General features: G+C 52.9%; 1 protein-coding gene and 1 long non-coding RNA gene across 2 annotated transcripts in view; both read right to left on the bottom strand.

The window, feature by feature from the left end:
• Nucleotides 1-6,549: 6,549 nt before the first annotated feature.
• On the bottom strand, nucleotides 6,550-15,372 carry BCL2A1 (BCL2 related protein A1). Its single transcript, XM_027572744.2, has 2 exons — nucleotides 14,818-15,372; nucleotides 6,550-6,833 (listed from the first exon to the last, which is right to left on the bottom strand). Exons 1-2 carry the CDS (start codon nucleotides 15,340-15,342, stop codon nucleotides 6,726-6,728), a joined length of 633 nt encoding a protein of 210 aa, XP_027428545.1. The 5' UTR covers nucleotides 15,343-15,372; the 3' UTR covers nucleotides 6,550-6,725.
• Nucleotides 15,373-19,744: 4,372 nt separating this feature from the next.
• Nucleotides 19,745-20,194, bottom strand: part of LOC113910481 — a 46,459-nt gene continuing 46,009 nt past the window's right edge. Inside the window, exon 3 of the long non-coding RNA XR_003516062.1 lies at nucleotides 19,745-19,873. This is a non-coding gene — a long non-coding RNA (uncharacterized LOC113910481). The remainder of the gene's footprint in view (nucleotides 19,874-20,194) is intronic.

Below are 20,194 nucleotides of genomic sequence, written 5' to 3'. Positions count from 1 at the left end.
AATAGGCAAACAGAGCCGCCGAGGACCCCCAGGGGAGGCAGCCCCCGAGCTCCGGGGGTTTTGTTACTGGACAAAGGCCTCCACTGAACCCTGGAGGCTCTGTTTTCCTGGGCGTCCCTGGCTACTCTGGAGGGTTCTATGTGCTGGGGAGAACCCTGTAACAAGAAAAGAGCCTTGTCTAGTTCAGTACTGCGTCGACTCTTGGGGAAGAGGGTCTTCCTCGTTTAGTCCAAATCTTTGAGAACACGGTAACAACTCAGCAGGCATACGCCGCGTCTCCATCAAGGACTGAAAGCACTGGCACTGTGCGTGCACGTACCCGCAACAGTAGGGATGCTGCTGCTTAGATCTCTGAATCCCCAGAGAACTCTGTGGGCGTGGGGTGGGGCCTCATGATAGTCATCGCCATCCGTGTCCCCCCAAGTCTGTTATCTTCGGAAGCCCTACATCATCCCAGGCAGAACTCAGGAGGCTAGGAGGAACGCAGGGTGCGCCTGGCACGGCAGGATGAGCTCGGGTTGTTCACAGGGCAGGTGGGCCGTGGAAAGCCTTGTCATGAGAATAACAGAAAAAGAATCCTTGTAAGAGTGTTGTAAGATTCTGGCTTTTACTTGGAGTGAGGTGAAAAGCACTGGAGAGTTTTGAATAGAGAGGTGCCATACTTACATTTGTTCCTTTTTCTTTCTATTGCAGTATAGCTAACGCACAATGTTACGTTAGTTTCAGGTGCATGACATAGTGATTCACCTTCTCGATAGGTTATGCCATGCTCCTCATGGGTGTGGTCCCTGCCTGTCACCACAAGGCCTGTCACAGTGCCACGGACTGTATTCTCCACGCTGCACCTTTCACCCCCGAGACTTCCTCATTCAGGTTCTCTCACCTTTTAAAGGACCCCTGGAGCTGCATGTTGGGAACACACTGTGGGGGGGCAGAAGCAAGAAGACCAGTTAGGGGGTTACTGCAAAACCCAGGCAAGAGATTTTAGGTGTTATGGATCAGGGTAGTGGTAATGAGGATGATAATAAATTGCTGACTCGTGTGTGTATTTTGATGATGGAAGCAAACAGTACTTCCTGATAGGTTGCATTTGGCGTATGAGAGGAAAGGAGTCAAGAGCCTAAAGGATTTGCCCGAGTGGACGGAGAGATGGCGGAGGGTACAGGGGTTCCAGCGTTAGGGAGCAGTGACAGGTATTTAGATTTCACATGATGGAGTTTGATATGCTTGTTAAATATCCAAGTAGAAACATGTCAGATCAGCAGTTGAACATCTGAGTCTGGAATTCAGGGGAGAGGTCTGGGCTGCAGGCGTGAACTCGGGGGCCGCCAGCGTGTGGTGGCCCCGTAAAGCCAGCTCACCACATGGGATACCTGAAGTGCAAGTGTAGGTGTGGGGAGAGAGGGGAGCCGAGCACTGGCCGGGGTGCCTCGGTATTCGGGGGCGGGCAGCTGGTTCGGGGAGACGAGGAAAATTCACTGAAGGACATGGGGAGAGCGGCCAGTGAGACCCGTGTCCCTGAAGTCCTCTAACAACATAGAGAGTCATCTGCTGTGTCCGGCGCCATCCTGCCAGGAAACCTGAGGACTGGGAATCCATCCATGACCTTGCTCATGGTGGTGAGAGTCTGATTGATACTAGGGTCCAAGAGAAAATGAGAGGAGAGTTTGGAGAGCAAGTATGGACTCTATTTTGAGGAGTTTTTCCGTGAATGAGAGCAGAAAAACAGGGTAGCCACGGAGAGGTGGTGTGTTTGGTTTTGTTTGGTTTTACATTAAGGGAGGCTGAAGAGATGTTCCTGCAGAGGAAGGAGAGAGGTCTAATCCACAAGTGTAGGGCTTGGCCTCCCGATACATGGCTCCGCAATCACAACAGGAGGGGAGAAAAATATACTGATACAGGTGCACAGGAGGCATCCAGAGGTGGTGGGCAGGGCATGCGGGAGTTCTCAGGCAGTACCAGCAAAGTCAGTGGGAATGAGATTGTGTCAAATACTTGTGTTGCAAGTGTCTATAATAGATGCTTCCTATATATACATTCTTCAGTTGCTCAAATAGCAGGGTCATGAGCCTTGAGCTTTAGAAGAGTTCCAGGAAACACTGGTCACGGGTTTGGTTCTCCTGGGGGCCAGTTAGGTTTACTCCGTTAAAGCAGCAAATCAGCGCTAGGCTCGGTCAGCTGTCTTGAAAATCCTGCCTTCCTTCCTAAGGCAGATGAATCAGAGAAAACCCACCAACACCGTGGGAAAATGATTTAGCTGTATCCTGACGCTGTATCCCTAATAGCACTGTCCATCAGAGATAGCCACACCGAGTCAGCGCCTGTAAAGGAAGGGTTTACATTCATGCTCCATGGAGTTACCCAAGGCAGCGTTTCCCTGTCAGCAGCTTGGCACCCTCTGCAGAAAGTTTCCAGATCCAAGATAGCGATGACCAGTCGAAGTTAGGGCAGTTCTACAGGGAGGAGACGCATAAAGGGGTGAGGGGTACAGACGCGGGAGATGAGGACACCCAGCTGGCTATTGAGGACGCGCGCCCTCAGTGGGGGCAGCAGCTGCACCCCACTGGCCTTCACACGCAGGTCCAGCGTGTGAACGGGATGGGGAAGTTGGCATCTGGGCGGCACCACGGGACCAGGAGGAAGTGTTGCGGGAAGAAGAGGTGCAGGGCGGCAAGGGCCGTGTAGCTTCATGGCCGGCGTGACTCACCCACCCAACCCCATGAACATGGGCAAGTTTCTCCCTGCTTCTAAGTCTGTTTCTAAGACGGGGACAGCAGCCGCTTCAGAGGACCGGCGTGAGATCAAAGGCGGTGACTCTCTGGAGATGCCAGCGCGTGGAGAATAGCCATTACACTGCCGTGCTGTCGGTGAACCTGACGCTCAGCCCCTCCCCGGCCTCATGGGCACGACGCATTCCCAAACCAACTCACGTCCATTCATGTGTTTCTTAAGCGTTTACTGAGCTTTCACCTGGCTCTGAACTAGACTCTGAGATAGAAAGGTGAGCACAGACAGCCATGGTTCCTGCCCTCCAGGAGCTTGCTGTCTGTGGGGAAACAGATGCACTGATTTACAAATCACACAAATAGAAAACTCTAATTGAGATAGTGGTGTTTGGGGAGACTATAAAAGGAGAATTTAACCTTGTCAGGCAAGGCATCCCTAAAGCAGGGACCTCTGAGCTGAAATCTGAAGGGCAAGTAAGCCTGAACAGGGGACGAGGTAGAGAAGTGGCCTAAGCAGAGGAGACAACGTGTGAAAGTCTGCGGGAGAAGGTGCTGCAAACAGGCCAGTGAGGCTACCATGGGGGGCAGAGCTGAAATGCCGGAGGGCCACCCACGCAGAGGGCCTTGCAGAGTGTCCACAGGCTTGCGAATGCAACCGCATCGTCCTTGTACATGACCAGGGACACAAAGAATAGTGCTTCATGATTTTATTTGAGCATTCATAGCATTCCACTTTATTTTTTTTAAGTTTTATTTATTTTAGAGGAGAGAGAGTGAGTGTGGGGGGAGGGGCGGAGGGAGAGGGAGAGACCCCGTGACCAAGAGGTGGACGCTTCGCACCCAGGCACCCTGATAGTGTTCCACTTTAAATTAGTATTTGGGGTGATGTTATTTTTCCCCTTTTGTACTTTTCCTTAGTGTGCATCATTTATATGAGTGTTTATCATTTTTTTTGCAAAAACAAGAGCTTTTTAAAAATCAACTACATTGAGATGTGATGTATAATAAAATGCACCTGTTTTAAGTGAGCGCCTCTATGAAACCTGACAAGTGTATGTGTACCACCCCAGTGAAGATGTGGAACACTCTCATCATCCCAGAAAGACCTCCCCCGCTCGGTGCCCCAGCCCCAGCCCCAGGCTGCCACTCATCTGCTTGCTGCCACCGACCGTCAATTTGTCTTCTCCAGTTTCATGTGAACGACGCAGCACACGATGTACTCTTCTGTGACTAATTTCTTTCACTCCGCATGTTTGACATTTGTCCATCCCGTTGCGCAAGCCAACACCCCGTGCCTGATTATTGCTGAGTAATAGTCCCTTATGTGGACGTGCTACAATTTGTGGAGCATTTGGGTTGTGTCCGGGTCTTTCTGCCATTATGAATGAAGCTGCTGGGAACAGCGTGGACATGTTTTATTTCTGCCAAGTGGGCACCTAGGGTCAGTGCACGTTTCACTTTAGAAGAAACTGTCATGCTGTTTCCCAATTTTACACCGTGCCAGTCGTGCATGAGAGAGTTCAGTGGCTCCACATCTCCCCCAGAGCTCGGTGCCGTCAGACCTCTCCACGCGAGCCATTTGGGAGGGTGTACGCGCGCCTCACGGTGGTTCCAACGTGCGTTTCCCTGTGGTCGGTGGTGTCTAGCATCTTTCCACGCGTACTTGGCCCATCTGCTTTCCTGAAGTGTACGGTCCAGTCTTTTGCCCATGTTTTAATTTTGTTGATGGTTGTGTTGTTACTGAATTGTAAGGGTCACATGTACTCGGGGTGCAAGTCCTTTGTCAGGTGTTAGTGGGACGTGTGTTACCTTCCATTCTGGGCCTTTTGCCATTTTGAGTTTAACAACTTTATTGAGATATAATTCTAAATTGTCTTTATAGGAGTATAGTTTTTAGGTTTTGTTTTTTTTTTTCTTTTCTGGTACAGTTTTTGTCTTGTAGCTAAGAAATCTTTACCAACTCCAAGGCTGTGAATATTTTCTCCTGTGTTTCTTCTGGGATTGTTATAGTTCTAACCTCCTTTTAGGTCTGTCATCTGTTTCACTTTCATCTTTGTGGGTGGCGTTAGCGAAGAGTTGAGGATCATAAACCCTCCCCTGTATTTTCTTAGTAATAAAACACACAGGAGCTGCAGTTTGAAAGACCAGGTCACAAACCAAGCCAGAAGTGTCCCTGACTTCCTAGCAGGTACTACTCTGTTAACAAGATCATCGTGGCATAAAAGCCAGGGTTCGGTTGCGCCCGGGTGGCCCAGTCGGTGAAGCGTTCCGACTCTTGATTCCCCTCAGGTCCTGGGATCGAGCCCCGCATCGGGCTCCATGCCTGCCTGAGATTCTCTCTCTGCCTCCCTCTCTGCCTCTACCCCCCACTCATGCTCTCTAGCTCTCCCTTAAAAAAAAAAAAAAGCCAGGGTTTGTCGCTTCTTGTGCAAATGTATTGCAGGTAGCAGTGCACGTCTTGTTCTGTCCACTCGTGGCTCAGCACTCAGTTCAGATCCATGGGAACATGAAGCTAGGACTTCAGCCATGGCGCAGGGGGCCGGGAGCACCGAGGTGCAACAACAGGGTAGAGGTGCTCCCTGTTCCAGACAGACACAAGCCTCAGGTGGCCCAGGTGGTTGGCTCTCAGATGTGATTTGATAAATCAGCCAAAGCTACTTCTGCAAAAAATGTTTCCCTACTGACTTGCCCCAGCACCCTAATCCACATTGTTAAGAATCACGGGGGACCATTCACTACAGAGAACGCACTGGTGGTCATCAGAGGAGGTGGGGGCTGATGGGGAAACGGGATGGGGATTAGGGAATACACTCGTCATGATGGAATGAAATACAATAAAATACAGAAACCCTTCCGTTCTCTGTGGTCCGCAGTGGCCGTGGGGAGCACCAGCCTGGGGCTGAGCGCGTGCATGTGTAATCTCTGCGCAGGCTTGTGCAGGAGACCTCTACTTTAGGAAGAGTGATTTCTGAAGGGGTTTCTTCAAACCAGCTTAAAAAAAAATCACAAGGGAAGTGAAGCATGGATCAACTGAAATCCCCTGGGAGAAGGCGCAGAGCCTGAGAGCAAGGGGCTCCGGTTTCCTGAGGAGATGAGCTACTCCCTAAGAAAGGTAACACAGGCCCAGAGGGGACAGGGATTGTGACGAGGAAGCGTGGGAAGGTCCAGGACAAAGTGCGACACTCCTCTCCTGCAGTCAGATTTCCTGGCCTAAAGTTGGAACTCAGGATGTAACAAAAGATAAAATTTTCTAATTTATGAACTTTTAAAAAAAAAATGTCTTTATTTGGTGGGGGGAGGGGCAGAGGGAGAGGGAGTGAGAATCCTCAAGCAGACTCCGCACCGAGCATGGAGCCCAACATGGGGCTCAGTAGATCGTGACCTGAGCCAAACCCAAGGGTCGGACGCTTAACTGACTGAGCCACCCAGGCGCCCCCTCATTTATGAACTTTTTTAAGGGGAAAGTTGAACGATGGCTCAACAGTAAGCCATTGACCTAAGTGTCTTTGTTCCGACTACCCGAGTATCCTGCGTCTGTCGCTGCCGTGTATCTGTCCCCTCTGAACGGTGGGCCAGGGAGCAGGGTCAGCGGGGGTGGGAGCAGGGTCACGGGGGCCACCGGGGAGGACGCAGACTCGCCCCCACGCAGTCTCCACGAGCGACACGGAAAAATGACTTCAGGGTGAGGAGCACACCCTCGAGGAAATCAGCCGCGGGGCAGAAACGGCACCCCCTTCCCGGCCCTCCTCCCCTCGATTCAATACCTGCCCCCTGTCTCGAGCTTCGCCCTTTTGCTCAACCCCCAGGCAGGACACAAATGACATACTGAGGCAAATACACAATTTATTCATTAAAACGAGAACAAAATTTCCGTAACATGGAAACATCGAGTTACATCACCAAAGTTGTTTATTTAGAAGTAGAAGTGTTGGCAACACTTTTTCTAAGAGTCAAGGAAACCAGGCAGGTTTCACAATCGGGAGTGTCCCTGTTGGCTGGTCAGTAGTATTGCTTCAGGAGAGAGAACATTTCACAGATCTTCCCTGTAACTTCCAGAAAAGTCAGCCAGCCAGACTTGGGTTCGAACTTCTTTACAAAGCCGTCCTCCTATTGGAGAATAAATTTCACAGTTTAAAAATCAGTGGAGACAGATTAGTGGGATGAAAAGCAAAGAAACTGCCACTTCACTAAAGCAGACAGTTGGTCTGGTCCGTGCCCACCCTGGTTTCCCCGGTCCATCCGCACCATCGTGCAGGGGCAGTGCCGTCCAACAGAAACACAGTGCGAGCTACAGACGGAAGCTCAAGTTTTTAGCAGCCACATTTTTTTAAAGTAAGAGGAAATATGTAAAACCAATTTAAAGAATATATTTATCTAAAATATGATTTCAATAGATAATCAATATGAAAATTATGGAGCTATTTTACATCCTGTGTACCCAATCTTTACAATACACTGTGTGTTTTGCACTTAGAGCCCATCTGAAATCACACTAGCCACATTTCAAGTGTTCAACGGCCGCATACTGGACAGCACAGCTCTGGAAGATAGAAAGTCCCATTTCTTCTCATTTTCGGTTGTCTGACATTGAAATATGCCTTGATGTTTGTAACCGGAATGAGGGCTCGCAATAAAGCCAGACACAGCAGTGCCTCGGAGCCCATGAAGAGGCTGTTGTTTCTATTACGATTCATTCTCTTTCTGATCATAGTTTTAAAACAACAGGGTGTGACAAAGATACAAATGTAGGGATCCGAAGGGGTACGTGCACCCCAATGTTTATAGCAGCAATGTCCACAATAGCCAAACTGTGGAAAGAGCCAAGATGACCATCGACAGATGACTGGATAAAGAACAGTGGTATATATACACAATGGAATATTATGCAGCCATCAAAAGGAATGAGATCTTGCCATTTGCAACGACGTGGATGGAACTGGAGGGTGTTATGCTGAGTGAAATAAGTCAATCAGAGAAAGACATGTATCATATGACCTCACTGATAGGAGGAATTCTTAATCTCAGGAAACAAACTGAGGGTTGCGGGAGTGGTGGGGGGTGGGAGGGATGGGGTGGCCGGGTGACAGACATTGGGGAGGGTATGTGCTATGGTGAGTGCTGTGAATTGTGCAGGACTGTTGAATCACAGATCTGTATCTCTGAAACAAATAATGCAATATATGTTAAGAAGAAAAAAAAAGAAGAAGATAGGAGGGCAAGAATGAAGGGGGGGAAATCAGAGGGGGAGACGAACCATGAGAGACGATGGACTCTGAGAAACAAACTGAGGGTTCTAGGGGGGGGGATGGGGGGATGGGTTAGCCTGGTGATGGGTAATAAAGAGGGCACATTCTGCGTAGAGCACTGGGTGTTATGCTGAAACAATGAATCATGGAACACTACATCAAAAACTAATGATGTAATGTACGGTGATTAACATAACAATAAAAAATGTAAGGATTAAAACAACAGGGTGTGAACTGTGCACTGTAATTTATGACGATAATTATAGAGCATCCTGACTGCAGAGTACCTCTGAGATCACCCAGCCTAATGCCCGCTCTTATTTTGGCAAGCAAGGAAACTGAGGCCCCGGAGAAAGTGAGTTGCCCGGCGTCACCTAACTTCTTAGTGCCTGGGCCTGGAAGGGAATGCAAATACCGTTCTTTTCATTCCATGAGCTTCCAAACAACTACCCAAAGGATTAGAAAATTGTTGGAATATTTTTAAATGTTGCACTTAAGGACACAATGTCCTGGCCTAACGGGGGGAACAGTCTGCTCCCTCTCCCTCCGGACTTACACACGCACACGTTTCTCGCTCTAGGTACATGTGCCCCTCGCTCCTTCCCTTCCCAGGATTTCATGAAGCTCGTGGTAACGGGGCACTGTGAGATGGCTTCTGTTACCACGACCGTGATCACTGTCTGTCACAGCTGGGCAGTTAACATCTCACATACATTCCGCTTCTCCACCAAAGAGAGCAAACAAAGGGGAAAACTGACAAATTCAGCTCTAGGAAGATTAGAGGGTTTTTAACTATAAACAGCTAAAATTATAAGGAGAGAATTCACAGGAGCTAAAACATGGAAGCAGCCCAAGCATCCATCAACTGATGAATGGATTATCCAGACACGTACATTCATATAGTGGAATGCTAGTCAGCCTTGAAAGAGGTTCCGACCCCCACTACACTGTGGATGGGCCTCGACCACGTGATGCTTAGTGAACTAAGCCCGTCACAACGAGACAAATACTGCATAATCCCATTTACATGAAGTACTCAGAACAGAATCATAAAGACAAAGTAGGACGGCGGTTGCCGCGACCTGGGGCGCAGGGACCGGGAGCGAGCGTTCAGGGCGCAGAGTCCTGCCAGCGGATGCTGGTGGTGCCACACAGCAGAGCACGTACTCCGGTCCGAGCGAGCAGAGCAATGGTCTGCACACTGTGTCAGCCAGTCTGTCCCTTGTCAGACACTGATCATGGGGCCAGTCTGGAAGCATTGTTTCTAAGAAGGAAGGCAATGCAAATGTCTAATAATTGGGAATTGGTTAAGTAATCATGATGCATAAAGTTGGGATATTCTGCAGACGTTAGAAATGTCAGCATGGAGCCCGTGAGGCAGGGTTGAAAATATTTGTGAAATCACGTGAGAAACTCTTACTGCACCTTCATTCTAATTACATACGATGGATGCACGCAGACACATTAGGGTGGTGGGAGTGATTTTTCTCCTTTCACACATAGATTTTCAATGTATCTTAATACCATTAAGTGGGGGCACCCGGGTGGCTCAGTGGGTTGAGCGTCTGACTCTTGATTTCAGCTCAGGTCGTGATCTCAGGGTCCTGGGATCCAGCCCTGCATCGGCTTCCGCGCTGAGCATGGAGCCTACTTAAGATTCTCTCTCTCCCGATTCTTCTGCCCTTCCCCACCCTGCTCATGTTCTCTCACGCTCTCTCGTGAAAAAAAAAGAAAATCATAGAGAAGAATAGATGTAGAACCAGGGGTTCAGCATCCTGTCAGTAACGCAGTAATAAGCAAGGAGCGCCCAGATCTGGTTCTTTCTGGGAATAGTTTATACTGAATTCAGCTATCTTGGCTTCAAGAAAGCCTAAAGCATAAAATAACATCCTGCATCCATAATTCGAAGAAAACCAGACCCGCAGAATAGTTTAGATCGAGGAAAATACCATGGTGTTATTCCCATGCTTCTCTAGTGATTATTCACTCAGTTATTCGTTCGACAAATATTTACTGAGCATCGGCCACATGCCAGGCACTGGAACAGACTAGTGAACTGAACATGCAGGAGCCCTACGGAGACACGCAGTCCTGAACAGGGCACAGGGGTTGAGCGGTGGGAGTGCCATCAGAGGTGGGGCAGCTGAGGGAGACCCCCTCCCCCCCCACCCCCGGGAAGGGCCACGGGGGACCATGCACACCTCTGGACGGAGGTCATTCCAGGCAGCGGCAAGAGCCAGTACAAAGGCCCTGGGGTGGGGAGCGGGGAGGTGGAGTGTGCTTAGTTATCCTGGGAGGCCGGAGCCAAGAGAACATAGGAGGGACTCCTAGAAAATGAGATCCGATGGGGTTTGAGTAGAGCAGTCAGGACTTCGTATTTTGTGCTTGCGCCCAGGGTGAAGGGGTGCCAGAGAGGGTTCCGGCCAGGCCAGCACACGGCGGCCTCCGATCTGGCTGCCCCGTGGGGAGCAGGCCGAGGCGGGGCGAGGACCAGAGCAGGGAAATGGGACAGGCTACACGGACCGTCAAGAGGGAGACGGGGTCTAGGTGTGCTTTCAAAGGTGCCGCCAACAGGACTCACTGATGAACCTGACGTAGAGTGTGGGGGAGTGGAGGGTGACGCCCAGGGCCAGAGAGTGTTCCGGAAGGACCCACAGGCAGGCTCGAGTTCTGTCTCACCTCCCTTTTCACAAGATGATCTTAAATCTCAAGTTAAAATTCAAGAGACACACAGGAAGAATCTGGCCCCCAAATCTAATCCAAGGGTGTGAGGGACTCCTGGAGATTCCGTCACTTCACGAAGAGCTCTTCGTGCCAACGGGACACGGAGTCGCTCGCGTACACATCACATCTCTGCGCGTCCTTTCGTGCAGACCACCCTTTAGAGCAAGAGGGTCATAAAACACCAGCAGCAGACAAGAACTACTTGTCCTCGCTCTTCCTTGGAAAGTACCAGCGCCACCCGTACATCCCCGCTTTCAGAGGGGCTTTCTGTGGGTGATTTTCAGAATGATTTATTTAAACCTCTTGAAATTAAAAAAAACAAAAAAAAAACACCTCTTGAAATTGCCCACATACGCTTCATAGTTGTATCATATTGGACATTTTCAAGGCACTCTTACAGAAACGTCTTCAATCTTCTCGCCCCCTTCGAGGGTAGCCTGTCTTCCTCATGTTCGCATACAGCGTACGTTAGACCATGTCGTACGGCAGTCATCCCGTAAGGAATCTGCCTCTCGAGTCCCTGCCCTGACTCACTCAGGATCACACCTCTGCTGAGTGGCAAAACCAGGATTCAGATGTCCGTTTCGATGTTGTTTCATCCAGTCGTCCATCAGCCCATATTTGTGGGGTGCCTTCCGTGTCGCAGGCCCTCTGCCAAGCACGGGAAGGACCATGGGGCCCTGAGCAGACGCGACTCGCCCTGTTCCCGTGTGGCGCTGAGGCCTGAGTGTCCTTTCCGCTCGGCCAGCACAGGTGCAGGAGAGTGCTCTGTGGGGGAGGGCACCAGCCCCCTGCTCTGCAGCAGAACCAGCGGCCAGGGCTCCTCTCGGGTCACCCTTTCCTCCCCAGTGCTGGAGACATCCTACCGGACCTGCTGGAGCCCCTCACTTCCAGCCCTTCACATCAGCAGGGGGCAGGAGGAGGGAACAGCGCACCGGGGAGGGGAAGAGAAAAGTGAGAAGCGCCAACAAAAGAGGAGGAGAAGGGCGAGAGGAAGGGGGGGGAGGGAGGGAAAGTCACTCAAACTGATAAGCATGAGAAAGAACACGTGGGGAGTTGACCAGTCACATGGCGGATACACTGGTCCTCGATGTTCCCCGGGGCCTCTGGGTTCCGTGGGGACTCCTGTCTGATTGTCGGGGTGTAACTCAGGAAGATTAAGCGTGGTTCACCAAGGAGGCAGCAGTACGACCATACTAACGACCAGAATCCTGACCTTGAGTTGGTTACTTGCCGCAGAAGCTGTTCTAGGAGCTTTATCTGTACCAGTGACTGGCTTCATCCAGACAGCAGCCCTGGGTGTAGATGGCACTACTCCCCCATTTTACAAATGAGGAAACGAGGCTCGGAGAAGTTCCGCTAACTTGTTCACGTCCCGGGGGCACTAGGAGCCGGCACCTGGAATCCAGCCCGGGTGCTGGTAATATCTGTGCCACCTCACGCACCGCCTTCTTGACCCACAAGTTCTCAGGCTTGAGACGGCATGAAGTTATAGATATCCTCTGGTCGTCTGCTAAATGCTCGTCTCGCCATGCACTATAGGCCTGCATTTCTAATATGGAGCCCTGACCACGAGTCTGGGTGACAGCAGACAGGACAATGGACCCTGTGCTTCCAGATCTGTCATATCTGAGCAATTTTCACCAATCTGTAAATTTAGACTCTACAAAAGCAGCCGTGTGATTATGCCATTTGCCCCTAGACGAACGCTTCCTGTGTTAAGTTCACTCAGAACTTAACACAGATGTGTCAGCATTTCTGGGAAAGTCTCACGTGGCCATGCTAGTGTGTGCTGACTCAGATCGGCACAGCCACTCCTTCACAGGACCATGGAAAAGCCACGTCCAAGGCCTAAGCTCTTCGGGTGCTCCAAGCCCTCCTAAACCGAAGGGCCCTGTGAACGCTGAGTGTGCGTGTGGGCACACGTGTGAATCTGTGTGTCATTCACACCTGGGCCACCCCGGAAGGCAAGTCCACTTCTGGAAATCCTCAGAGACAACCCCACACCCCCTGAAGATGATGAGTTCCACGAGCTCACAGGCTGTCATTGAGAAGTTGAGTTTTGAAGGAACATTCACCCATGTGGGTGACAAGTACCATGTGAGGCAGTGGGGGGCAGTCTGAGCCCACGGAGGCTCGCACGTGGGCCCCTGCTCTAGACAAGTGTTGCCTTCAGTGGAATCCTCCACCCGTGGCCAGCAGAGCTTCCCACAGCCGACCAGAGGAGAGCAGGACCCGGCACCCCCAGGCTTCATCCAGCTCCAAGTCGGTGCGAGTCAGGAAGAACAGATGCCCTGTCACGACACAGGAAGGGGGCAATGCCGGGCACAGCACATAAAACACGACCCCATCAAGTGTTAGAACATTTATAATAACGAGGGGCGCCAGACGGAGGAGCGTGTGAACTCTTGACCCCGGGATCGTGAGTTCGAGCCCCAAGTCAGGTACGGAGTTTACTTTAAAACAAAATTTTTAAAAAATAAATAAAAAAATACAAATAAGATATGTATAATAATGGAAGGCAGCTATGGTTTTAAAAGACAGGTAACATATCAGAAGATGTCTGCCACATGTATAAAAAGAATAAACAAAATATTTCTCATATATAAAAATACTTGAAAATAAAAACATACAAGAAAGAATTGCTGCAAGTCGATGAGAAAGAGACAAAAAGTAGGAAAATGGGCAAAGACTGTAAATAGGCCATTCCCTGGTCAGTAAAGGTGGGGACAGGTGCTCAACCTCGCTGGCAACCGAGGAGGCAGGAACTAAAACAAGAGAAATTGGTCAGATTCTTCTAACCCAGCAGAGAAGGGAAATTAGGACGCCGAGGTGGCGTGGGGGCAGCCCTGCGGGGCCCCTCCGGAAGGCGGGGGCCTGGCACGCCGAGCAACGGACGTGCTGTCCAGCAGGGAAGCAGGAACGGACATGCCCGGGGAAGTACCGTTTGTGGGGCAAAGTGGAGATAACCGAGAGCTCCAACAGCCCGAGCCAGCCAGACCCCCCACAGCACGTACAGACAACGGCATGTATGTAGCACTTTTTTTTTTCCACAGGACTCTTTAAAATATTATATATATATATATATATTTTTTTTTTTTTAAGAAAGGGAAAGAGAGAGAGAGAAACAGGTGGGGGGAGGGGCCAAGGGAGAGGGAGTCCTGCGCAGGTTCCACGCTTGTTGCGGAGCCCGATGCGGGGCACGATCCCACGACCCTGAGATCATGACCTGAGCTGAAAGCAAGAGCCGGCTGCTTAACTGACTGAGCCACCCAGGCGCCCCAGAAAGCACTATGTATATTTTCTATAGATGTATTCAATGGGCAAGATTTGCATGTAACATAGTTGATAATGGTGGGTACCTCCTCTCTAGGGAGAGAAGAAGTCCAGGCTTGGGGACTTGGGAGAGGATCCATGGAGACGAGAGTGCTTTGAGAAAGCCAGTGTTAGGTGTACTGGGTCTAGAGACGGGCTCTGCCGGCCAGCTGTGAAAAGCCCCTTCTCAATGACTTGGGACACAGCCCTCTGTACCTCCCACTCTCGGCTTTTTGAGACTTTGATAATGAAGTGAATTGTTGGTTGGAAATTCCCAAATAGTTCTTGCTGGTGGTACAGCACATTATTTTTTTTTTTATCAACAGGCTTTAATAGCTAGAATTTGTTATATTAGAAAACTGAAAAAAAAATCAATTTGTAAACCATGAACTTGCAAAGATGTACCTGTGTTTTGCAACATAATAACTACCCAAATATAACAGCATCTCATACCAACTCTGTTTACTGAACCTACGTTGTCATGACAGCCTGGCCAGAGCCAAGTCCCAGCCGGGTCCCCGTCTCCTGACGCGGACAGTGCAAAGGGGTGATGCTGCGTGGCTCCCCAAGTCTCACCCCCATCGCTTAACACTGTTAGGAATAAAAACAGCAAGCTCATGTATCTGCCAATTACAGAGCTCGGATTCCCTGGAAATGAGCCAGAAATGTCTTCTTGTTTTAAAAATAAGAACCTTTAAAAACAAGCCACCCAAAGAAGATAGTGGACTTTTAATAATTAGCAAGAAGCTGCCAATTCCTACGTCAAAGATAATAAGAGCCGTGAAGAAGGCTCCCAGTGTACATACCCAGCCTCCGTTTTGCCTTATCCACTCTCTCATGTTTGTCGTGATGAACTCCGCCACAAAGTAAGAAATCCGAGAAGCAGCCACATCTGGGGAAATTTGTTCCCGGAGGAGCTTCTTGGTGAGAATGCCTTCAAACGCAAATATGGTCACAATCCTTCCCCAGTTAATGATGCCGTCTTCAAACTCCTTCTCCATGACCTGGTTGAATATGGTTCTGGCGGTGTCGACAGACATCACATCAAAACTGTCCAGGCACGGTTTCAAGTTCTTCTCGACCTCCCCCTGGACGGAGGAGGCCACATCCTGGAGCAGCCGGGACGCCCTGCTAGGGGCCGAGCCAGGCTGCGGGACCCGCAGGACGTGCCTCACGTAGTCCTGGGCCAGTGTCAGGGTGTACCCGAACTCGCAGTCCATCATCTTCCTCCCGCCCCACCGGCCAGCCGAGGCCAAATGAGGCGAGCGCCGGCGGGGCTGGGGTTGTGACTCATGGCGACGCGTGGAGGCTGGTGGAATTTCTGTGTGCATCACCGGGCTGGTCCTTCCTCCTCGTCACTCTCGGGTGTGGGCTGGGTGTGAAAGAGAAAGTTGAAAACGTGGAAGAGGAAAAACGGTTCCTGAGAGGCCACTTCCTCAAACTGTCAGTGATTAACTCGGGGACTTACAGGCTGAAGGCAGGACAGAGAGAAACCAGAACCACCCTCCCCCGCGGTGGGGCGGCCCGTGTGCAAATCCGACCAGTCCTCCAACAGATTCGTGCAGACTGCCATCCGAGCCCGCAATGCCACGCTCGCGGCCCAGCATTATTCACGGTGGCCAGATGGTAGAAACGGCCCAAACGGTGGTCAGCAGAGACCCGGCTGCCCCAGTCAGGGGCGGTTACCGGGCCGCAGCAGGGCGGCCCCACGCCGCGGGGACACACAGTGGGAGCTGTGCGTGTCAGCCCTGGAGCCAGCCCGCGGACCCCAGGCGGCAGGGGGGTGCAGGGCTTGCTCTTACGGGTTGGAGCCTCACAGAGGCGGTGGTCTCACGCCGCTGTCCCTGTACCAGGCTCTGCGGAATCGCTTCGTTGAGATGGGTGGTTTTACGTTCTGCGAACGTCACCTGCACAAAAGGGTCAAGGCAGCCGCCCGGCTGAGCCGGGCTGGAGACCATCAGGGACGGAGCTCAGCCAGCCGCGGGGGAGCAGCCAGGGCACAGCGCTCAGGGACACCGCCCTGGACACTGTGGCCCTGAGCCGGGGCGGGGTGGGCGGTGGGGGCACCCGTGTACCCTGGAGCTTCTGACCCAGAGAAAACAAGCCCTTCCTTCTCGCTCTCATGTCATGTCGGAAACAGAAGCGCTGGCACCGGAGTGGCTCGGACTCACACACACGGGTCCCCTCGTCCCTCGACTGCCGCGTGCCCAGCGTCTGTGATGGGACCACGCGGACAGCCTCGCCGGCTGAGTGAGGTGAGCCCCGAGCCCTGGCTCCTCACCGTCCTAGGCTACGGCTCTTTCTACAGCCTTCCCTCCGCCCCCACTGGGGTTCTCGGTGCGCCCAGACTCTCCCCCCTGCCTTCCCCTGCTCCCAGCGAGTCTCTGGAACACCCGACCCCCTAAGGCCGGAGTCCTGAACTGGCGGGGGACCCGCACGGAACAAAGGGGCACATTGCACACATGTGCTAGGGCCCCTGCTGCACCAGGTCCCCGGCGACAGTCCTCCGGTGCCTGCTCCGCGACGTCTGCTCGCCCACAGGAGGCGCCTTCTCTCCTCAGAACCCCGCTGGGCATCACAAAAACCAGCAAAAGGATGGGACGTTTTCTCTCCCCAGTGGTGATGAGCATTCCTGGAGAAATAGTGTGAGCATTTGGCTTCAGAGCTGCAATCAGGCACTCCACGGTCAGGGTACACGGTCTCTCTCTCGCCAGTGCCCGAGCCTGCACCCGGGGGAGGCTGGTCCTTGATCTGTTGACTAAATGAAGTGCATTTCCATCGCAGCTCCCGCCAACCACATTCAGGCCTCTGTCTTCCTGGTCTGGATCCACAATGGTGTTGCTGTAAAAACTCTTAAATAGTGTAACCTGCTTTACTTTATTTCAGACTTCCCAGTCATTTTTCAAGAAAAGGTGGCAGAAAGAAAAAGTCTTTACCAAAAAAAATGATTTCTTTTTATGGAAAGTGCAGTGACTGAAGGGGTGTGGGTGGGGGGGGGTGTGGGACAGGGGCACGCAGCCGGCCACGGACAGGGTGTGAGCATGGGGCGGGGGCACGCAGCCGGCCTCGGGCCAGGGGTGAACACAAAGGAAGGTCCTTTCTCAATGCCACCACAACCTGGGTCTGCATTCACCAGGGGCCGGCGTACAGCACGGTTCCCCATCCCATGAGTGGCTGTGTGCACATGGGGAATTCTGTATGAAATTAGGGCTCCACCCTGATACGCTCTGAGGGAGTCACCCCGAGTGGGTGGGGTTTGGAACCCGTACATGGACGGTGTTAGGTGCTCGAGATACAAATGTCTGCCCCTAGAGAATTTTCTGTCTACGACACACCGTGCTGTATTAGAGGCAGACAAAGAAACTGCAGGGGGAAGAATCAGAGGCAGTTTCTGCAGCGTAGCTTCCAATACGGGGGCCTCTCCTGAGGACACGGAGCCGGGTTTGTGGACACAGCACAATGCTGAGGTGCTGGAAATGCACCTGTATCACGCTCATCTCCGGTGGCCTGGGGGGCGGATGGATGGTGGGAAATGACAGATGACTTCCTAAATCTGTCCAGGCCGCACGAGCACCCGTGGCCTGACCGAGCTTTTCCCTGTATGCATCTTGTCCAGAAGCTTCTACTGAAGAAGCAGGAGGCTTGGCCAGGGCTGAGGGGAGTACCAACGTTTGAGAAAAACGATCGGAACAGTGTGAGTCGTCTTAACGAACGGTCACATTCCTGCACGTGGACAACCTCACACCCATTCATTGTGCTTACATGAGTCTGCACATCTGTCCACGGATGTTCCACTTATCTAGTGCTTTCTACCAAAGCAGCCCCCAAATCTTGGCGGACAGAGCAACATACTCGGTCCTGGATGTGGGAGGTGGGCGGGGCTGGGGCATGGGGTCTGCTCTCTGCTCCTCGATGCCCGTGCTGCAGGCTTGGGCTCGTCCTGTATGGTGTCCCCTGCTCAGGTCCCAAGAGCAAGTGTTCCAGCCACGAACGCAGGCTATGAATGGCCTTTCCTAACCCAGCCGAGAGCTCAGAGCGCACCATTTGTGTCCTCCGTTACCGGCAGGCGTAGTCACAAGCCCGCAGCAATCCACGGAGAGGAGACACAGACCACTTTTATGGGGAAGGAGGGTGTCAGAGAAGTTGCAGGTAGGCTTTAACCCTGCCACGGCAGGCCACGCACATGCGAGACCACTCACACGCACATGGGACTGTCTGGTCAGGGAGCCTCACGCCCCTGTGGGGTGGTGAGGCAAAGAGGCAGCTCGAACCCTGGAGGGACCCGGGAAGTGCTTGGGAGCCATCCCGCCCACCTGAGCTCCCACCAGGCTGCCGCAGGGCTGAGAACGCCCTGGCCCAGAACCCTCCGGAGACGAGGTTGTCTGGAGAGGAGCTCCTCTTACCTCCGCCCCGACGGTGGGGAGCTCAGTGTGTCCCCCGTCCCCCCACCCCACTCCAGCAGAGATCAGGGGGGAACAGGACGGGAGCCTTGAAGCTCCCAGGCTGCTGAGTGGCCGGGCGAATCCAAGCCCCAGGGCCAGGGTCCCAGGTGTGCGAGCTGGAGGAGAGGCTGCGGAGGTCAACTTCTCTTTTCCCCAAAGGCGGAACTTGGGTGGGAAACTGCTGGGGTTTTCGCTGCTTCACAGGAGGTGGCTCGGGGGAACCTCCAGCCCCGGCCTACTCTTTAGCTGTGGCTGCTTCCCCTTTCCAAGGCCTTGGTCGGGGCAGACTGTCCACAGAAGGCAGCGGTCTTCTCCGGTGACACCCCCGGGACACAGGGGGGAGTGGGATGTGCGTGAGAGGGTGCCTGCGTGCCCCCGGCCTCCCCCGCAGTCCGCGGGGGCCAAGCCTCAACGGTCAGGACGTGATGTAGGCAAGTCGGCTCCTGGCGGAAAAGTCAGCGTCCCAATGTGACACGGCTGCTGGGGGGAGCTTGGTTTCCATCCGAGGAGACTAAATTTCCAGGAAATCCCCGGAAAAAAAATAAGCAGGTGGGATTCTCCCCAGGTCTCCCGCTGCACTCGGGAGCAAGGCCTAAGTGGGTGCGGGAGGGAGCCCGTAGGTCTGAAGCAAGCCTAGGAGGCCGGGAGGGAAGGCCTATCGACAGATGTGGCTAGTGGGGGTAGCATTTTTAACTTAAGGTCGCGGAGGCCACGGGGGCGATGGAGGAGGAAAGAGAGAGGGGAAAGCCGGGGGGGGGGGTTAAAATCGTGAACGGTCCCACGTAAGACAGAACACCTGAGGGCGGCCTGGAATGCCGTGCCAGTTTGTCCTTCACAACCGTGCGTGCGGCTGTGTGCTCCGACCGGCCTCTCCTTACCGTCTCTGAATCTCACCTCACCTCGCCACTCTCCAGCCCCTGTCCCGGCTCTGTGCTGTGGCTCCGCATCCCCATCTTCAGGGCCCACGCCAGGACGAAGCTACGCGCGTGCACCCCCGCCAGGCACAACAGCGCGTCTCCCGGCATGTCTCCTCCAGTGGCTACCAGGCCGTGTGCCCCCTGTGCTGGGCTCCAGGCGGGCAGCCCCCACAGGAAGACGGCTGTCGTGCTCACCGGGGGTCCTTTCAGAGGGCCCTCGCACATGTGGCACACCATGGATGCTGACTGGGTTCTGTGCCTAACTTTGCCCTGCTGAGTATTTGACCAATGGCCCGAATCGCAATCGGACTGATGGCATGGCTGAAGCTAGATGAGTTCTTCTGCGAAGTTTTACTCAGCAACGAGAGAAAGCACAACGTTCTTTTCTTTCCCCAAATGTCAGCTTGGGGGAAGTTCAAGAGGAGAGCCTATTTGAATGGGACCTTCAAGTGACTTTGGAGGAAGGGCTCAGACTTTCCCTGCCCTACACGGAATGGCAGGACCTACAACACAGACAAAGGAAGCAGAAGTGTGTTCGGTGATAGCAAATGAAACCGGGCCCCCTCCCTCCCCAATCCCCCGCGAGCGTGGCTCTCCGAGCAAGGACTCAGAGCACCCCAAAGAGCAAAGCACAGCCAGCCAGCCGCCCCGTATTCGGCCAGATGCTCCACAGACCTCACCGCAACCCTGCCACGGGCCACGCCCCTGCCACGGGTCCCGCCCCTGCCACGGGCCATGCACCTGCCACAGGCCATGCCCCGCGCTGCATCCAGGGGCTGTGGCAGGAGCACCGAGCTCACGGTGTAATGGAGCTTCACAAACCA

This window comes from Zalophus californianus, chromosome 6, assembly GCF_009762305.2.
Source record: "Zalophus californianus isolate mZalCal1 chromosome 6, mZalCal1.pri.v2, whole genome shotgun sequence".
In the NCBI taxonomy this organism is placed as follows: Eukaryota; Metazoa; Chordata; class Mammalia; order Carnivora; family Otariidae; genus Zalophus; species Zalophus californianus.
This window is presented reverse-complemented; position numbering and strand designations above follow the sequence as displayed.